Source organism: Protobothrops mucrosquamatus, unplaced genomic scaffold, assembly GCF_001527695.2.
Source record: "Protobothrops mucrosquamatus isolate PMUCROS unplaced genomic scaffold, P.Mucros_1.0 scaffold2089, whole genome shotgun sequence".
Taxonomy (NCBI): Eukaryota; Metazoa; Chordata; class Lepidosauria; order Squamata; family Viperidae; genus Protobothrops; species Protobothrops mucrosquamatus.
The window spans coordinates 82358-88357 of NW_015388191.1; the positions used below are offsets into that span (position 1 = coordinate 82358).

General features: G+C 38.4%; 1 protein-coding gene across 1 annotated transcript in view; it reads right to left on the bottom strand.

The window, feature by feature from the left end:
- The window catches only part of LOC107294771 (X-linked retinitis pigmentosa GTPase regulator), a gene marked incomplete at its 5' end in the record, with an annotated part of 31701 nt that overhangs the window by 7660 nt on the left and 18041 nt on the right, over nt 1–6000 (bottom strand). The window contains 2 exon segments of the mRNA XM_029285697.1: nt 2117–2688; nt 2728–3964. Coding sequence (XP_029141530.1) covers nt 2117–2688; nt 2728–3964 — 1809 coding nt within the window.

Below are 6000 nucleotides of genomic sequence, written 5' to 3' on the forward strand. Positions count from 1 at the left end.
AATGAGAAGGTCCATCCCCCCCCATTCCTTTGCCAAACAATGTTTGTTGTTAGATTTTTTTCTTGATGTTTAACCAGAATTTACTTTTTTGTAATTTAAATCTATTGTTTCTTCCTACATTATGTGACAAGTTTTCTAGATGACACCCATTCAGATACATGAAATCAGCTGTCACATCTCCCTATAGCCTTCTCCCTGGTAAACATTATCTAACATCTCCAACCATTCTTCCTAAATGTTTCTTTCCAGCCTTGTCATCCTGGTTAACCTTCTGTTTATAATGTATCCAATTTATCAATGTCGTTCTTAAAATATTCTACCTAGAATATTCTCGTTGCACTCTGACAAATACAGAATAAGGAGGAATGATGGTATTTCTTGATTGCATTATTATTTGTTTTCTTTCACAGAGGTTTTGGCCACAGTCTTAAGGTACTAATGCAATCTTTGATGAGATATGTTTTAAGTATTTTATAATTTTATATAAAATTATCATTTTTATTGTATGAATCAGTTTGAAAATGTGAAAGCAATGTTAAAATGTGTATATTCAGTATTCCCCCCCAATTTAATTGTTTTGCTATCAGACAAACCTAAAATGAACTGAAATTGTGCTGCTGAGGAATAACTAGAGATTGAATGTGGAGGAGGAAATTGAGAACGGAAATTTTCAGATACATTCTATTTTTCTTCTATACTCACATTTAAATTCCACATTACAAATGTCAAATCCTTAGCAGACATATTCTTATAAATTCTCAAGTAAAACCAAAATGAAATTCATTATAGACATGTATGCATAGAATAACAATTGTTAAAGTATGTCATAATTGTCATAAGGCACATCAAGTATGTTGATTATACCGTGTTTAACAGTATTATTTTACAAGGATTTTTAACACCAATCCCTTATGTTTACTGAATGCAAACATACAAAGGTGTGTCTAAATAATATTAAATGATAACCCATATCTGAAGGATACCCTCCCCAACTTGGTGCTTTCCAATATATTAGCTTACTAAAATAACTCACATCAACCAACAGTATATTGGATTAGTATTGGATGTGAATTATGTAGGTTAACTGGCAATATTTATGCTACTCCTGTCACTTTGCACGTCTTGTCCCTCACACTGCTGAATGTAAAACATTTGGAGGCACCAACTTGGGAAGGCTGCATTAGAGCATAGTGGCTGTGAATGCACTTGGTTAAATGTTTGAGGGAATTATACAGCAAGGACACATTAAAAAGAGCACCAAGGGATCTGGTTCTATATAAACCTGTTACTACTGCACTATATCATCTTCCCATTTTATGATGAAATGGAGGTAGGAGGCCATAATTTACATGTTTATTTTAGACATGTTAATTTATATGAGGTAGCTATAAAATTTCCAGGTTTAATGATTTAACTGGAATATCCTATTTTGGAAAATTGGAAAATGTTAAATATTCTTCTTATGACCTATGAGATAAAGTTAATTCATCCAAAAATCTTGTTCTATATTTACTAGCCTCTTCAAAAATATTTTCAAAAAGGATATTTTTGGGGTGTGTGTGTGTAGACATAGCTCTTTTTTTTTATTTAAAGTCATTACATACGTTAAGAGAAAACTTAAGAATTAAAAATGTAAATATGATATGGAATTATACTCCAAAATAGGAAATTTGATATTTTATGAAGAATTCTGGCTCTAATGACCAAGGAGATTTGGTGAGATTTATCCTATATAGATGGAAAGAAATTCATTCTAGATGTTTAAGAGTAGAGTCAAGGGATGAGTTTTATCGATTTCATATATATACTCTATGTGTATTTGTGTATGTAAACACATATACACACACATGCATGCACACATATTAATGCAGTATACAGACATTATACTATAGCTGAAAAACGGTCTTCATGTAGAAATTATTTCTAGTCTCCAGGATTACTTTAGTGTCAAGTAATGTGGTAAAACATTGTTCCAAAACTCATATGTATGCTGAAATCCATTCACTGCTTGTTTCGGTGTTCTTTTTTCTTTAATGTTTTTTATTTTGCTGTTTGTATTTTGCTTTCTCCTTTCATTATTTTCTTTATGTTTTTGATCTTTGGAGCTTTTGGCTACTTTTTCTTCCTTTTTACGCTCAACAATTTCTTTCTCGTCCTCCTCCTCTTCTTCCTCTTCCTCCTCTTTCTCCTCCTCCTCCTCCAGTTCCTTCTCCTCCTCCTCCTCCAGTTCCTCCTCCTCTTTCTCTTCGTCCTCTTCTTTCTCTTCCTCCTCCTCTTCTGTCTCCTCCTCTTCCTCCTCTTCTTTGTCCAACTCCTCCTCTTCCTCTTCTTTCTCCAACTCCTCCTCCTCTTCCTCTTCGTCCAACTCTTCTTTTTCCTCCTCCTCTTCCTCTTCTTCCTCCTTTTCCTCTTCTTCTTTCTCCTCTTCTTCACCTTTCTCCTCCTCCTCTGCTATCTCTTTCTCTTCTTCTTTCTCCTCCTCCTCCTCCTCCTCACTTTGTTCTTCTTCCCCTTCATAAATCTCTGGGTCATTTTCTACCGCTTCATGATCTCCCTCTTCCTCATCTTCTTTCTCTTCTTCACATCCCACACTTTCTTCATCTACTTCTCTTTCAATTTCTCCCTCTTGCTTTTCTTTTCCTTCTTCCTCTCTTTCAGTTTCTTCCTGATCCTGTTCTTCAGGTTCCTCTTCCTTTGTGCTGTTCTCCTTTATCGACATAGCATCACCACTTTCCTCTCCATCTTCACATTCCTCATAATTTTCCTCGTTGTCCTTTTCTACTTCTCCCTCTTTTCTGTTTTCTTTCTCACCTCCCATTTCTTCATTATCTTTTTCCATCTCCATTTTTTTCATTTTGCCCTTAATTTGGGCATTCCTGATGTTAGTTTTTTTTCCCTTTTCTGGCTCATATAGGTCCCTTTCCTCTATCTCTTGCACTTTATTATCTGTGTCATCTTTCTTTTGTCTTATCTGAAAGTTCTCTTCCTCCAGATTCTGCTCACTTTCTGTTTCAGATTGTAATTCATCATTTTCACTTTCTCCTTCATCACTCTTGGTGTCTATCATAGAATCCACCATGCCTTCACCCGCTTCATTTTCAACTTCCTGTTCTTCAGATTTTTCTTCACTGTCACTTTCTTTGTCTTGTGCGCCATGTACTCTTTCAGCCTCTTCCACACTTACTTCATCTTCTTCATTGCATTGCTCCTTTTTTGGGTTTTCTTCATGTTCCTGGGTACCCTTCTCCGATGTATCATCCATATTTTTCTTTTCATTTTGCATGTTGTTAACATTTAAATTTCTCTTTTTTTTATAATCAACTTGATTGCTTTCCCATTTATTTTTTCTGTCTTCTATACTTGTTTCAGTAGCTGTCACATTTTCAAAATTGAACTGGTTTATCTCAAAAACATATGTTGCTGACTTATTCATCGCTTCTTGACTTAAGGAAGATGGCATTCTTACTATCTTTTTGGTAATTCTTTCTTTGTGGTTATATTCTTTTTGTTTTTCACTATTGTTGTTACCTTGCATATATTGATCAGGTTTAGCTTTTACTTTATTTTTCTGATAATCTTCATGTCGTTTTTCCAGCTGATCATTACTAGAATGGCTGCATAGCACTTCTTGCTGACTTGGCCCAGAATTTAGTTTGTCAATATTTTTCTTTTTTGTCACTTTAAATTCTTCTTTTACAGTTTTTTGGGTATCATAATTCAATGCAATAATAGAAATCTGTTCAGATTTATTCCCTGAATACTTTTTACGAGTCTTAATTTTCTGCACAAAAGCATCATAGCTACTTTTTTTGGTGCAAGAATCCTTTTCAAAACTTTTTGAAGCCAAATACTCTAAAAGAGAAGATGATCTGCCAGATTCTAAGCTCTCTTGAAACTGGATACGATCAGATTCTTTCAACCCACCCTTACCATCAATTTTCAGTTTCATATTCTTATTTTTCTTCTAATCCATGTGAGAAGCAAGGAAAAAAGAAAAAAAAGGAGAGAATTAAGAACAAAGTAAGGGCAAATAAAAAGGCATCAGAAGATGAAAATGGCAGACAATAAAAGAATGGAGAAGAGGCTTAAATATAGCAAAAGCAAAAAATTAAAACAATAACATGAACATCTAAAAAAGCATGAACCACTTTAGACACCCTTACACTCTTTTCTCTGCTTCGGGTTCCTATGCTTTATAATAATAGGCTTTTTGCAGGTTAACAGAGCCAACGTAGCCGGGTAAATCAGGTTATAGAAACTATAATGGAATGAAGAATTTGACCTATCCTGGAGGCAAGATAAGTGCTTTTATGCAAACAGAAGTATTTTTTCACCAAACACCTTCAGTTTTATTATCATAATCCTCATGTCATATTACAGATGGTCCTCAACTAATAACCAGAATTGGGATTGGAACCGCAGTTGAGCAAAATGGTTATTAAGCAAGTCACCCACCTGACTATTTCATGAATGATTGCAAACCTGGCACACTTGATTACAGTTGTTAAATGATCTCCTGGGTCATTAAATGGAGTAAATGGAGTTGCCTGCCAAGCTCAGCTTTCATCCATGCACAGAAGGGAATTGCTCTGGTGGGCTGCCAGCTAGGGTATATGGGGTCTGAGCTCCATTTCTTCACCCCTGCTACAATTCGTCTCCCCTCCACGGATGGAAGAGAATTGTTCTGGTAGGCAGTCCATGCACATGTTCTCTTCCATGCACAGAGGGGAAACAAACTCTTGTGGGGTGGAGAAACAGTTCAAATCATGAAGATCCTAGCTCTGTCCCTACAGCCCACTGGAGGAAATCATGGGCGCTCCATCACTGGAGATTTTTAAAAAGAGGCTAGACCAGGGGTAGGCAACCTTGGCTCTTTTATAACTCGTGGACTTCAACTCCCAGAATTCCTGAGCCAGCCATGCTAGCTCAGGAATTCTGGGAGTTGAAGTCCACGAGTCATAAAAGAGCCAAGGTTGCCTACCCCATGGCTAGACAGTCACTTGTCTGAGATGGTATAGGTCAGTGGTGGCAAACCTATGGCACGGGTGCCAGAGGTGGCACTCGGAGCCCTCTCTGTGGGCACACGCACCATCTCCCCAGCCCCGCCTCCTCCCACGGCCCCCTCACCAGCAGCCCTTCCGGAGGAGAGTCGCCCCTGGGCTCGGCCCACGCGAAGCAGTGCTACCAAGGACATGGTAGCTGGGCAACGGGGACAAGACTCTGCCCTTGTGCCCCGTCGCACACAGATGCTGCTGCGGGGCACGGGTGGAGGACATGGCCGCCATGGCGTTGCTGGGCTGCCTGGGTGATCTGTGGCGGGCAGTATTGGTGGGTGGCTCAGTGGGCAGGGCGGAGCAGGGACGGGGGTGGGGTTTTTTTGGGGGCACTCGGTCTCTAAAAGGTTTGCCATCACTGGAATAGGTTCTCCTGCTTGAGCAGGGGGCTGGACTAGAAGGCATCCAAGGTTGCTTCCATCTCTATTCTATTCAGGATTCTCCCTTCTGTGCATGGAGAACTCCTTTGAAGGGCTGTCGAAATGGGAGCTCAGATCTTTAGGATTTGACTTCTGTTTTTGCAGCGTGACAGTGGAATTCTTCTCCCCTTGGCAGTAGCCCTTTTGCTTTCAGAGCTGCCTGCCAGGAGGAAATCTCAGCTCCATAGCAGGTGGCAGCAGCTTGCAACCTTTCCTGCCCCAGGATGTGCATTTGTGTGTGTGTGTGTGTGCATATACATGGTATTTTATGACAGTCGGAAGTACTTTATGGGCTGTAAAGCACCTTTTAATCATAATATGGAACAGCTGTTAAACAGTCATAAGTGGAGAACTACTTGTAAGTATATTCCAGACTTCTTTAAATTTGTTAATCTACAAAATAGTTGTGAAATTCAGGATTATATGACATTCCAATCTGCTTGCTTATTCTTCAGATTACATTTACATTAACATGATACAATTGCCAATTCTCAGATTTTCATTTTTAAAATATACCGTATTTTTCG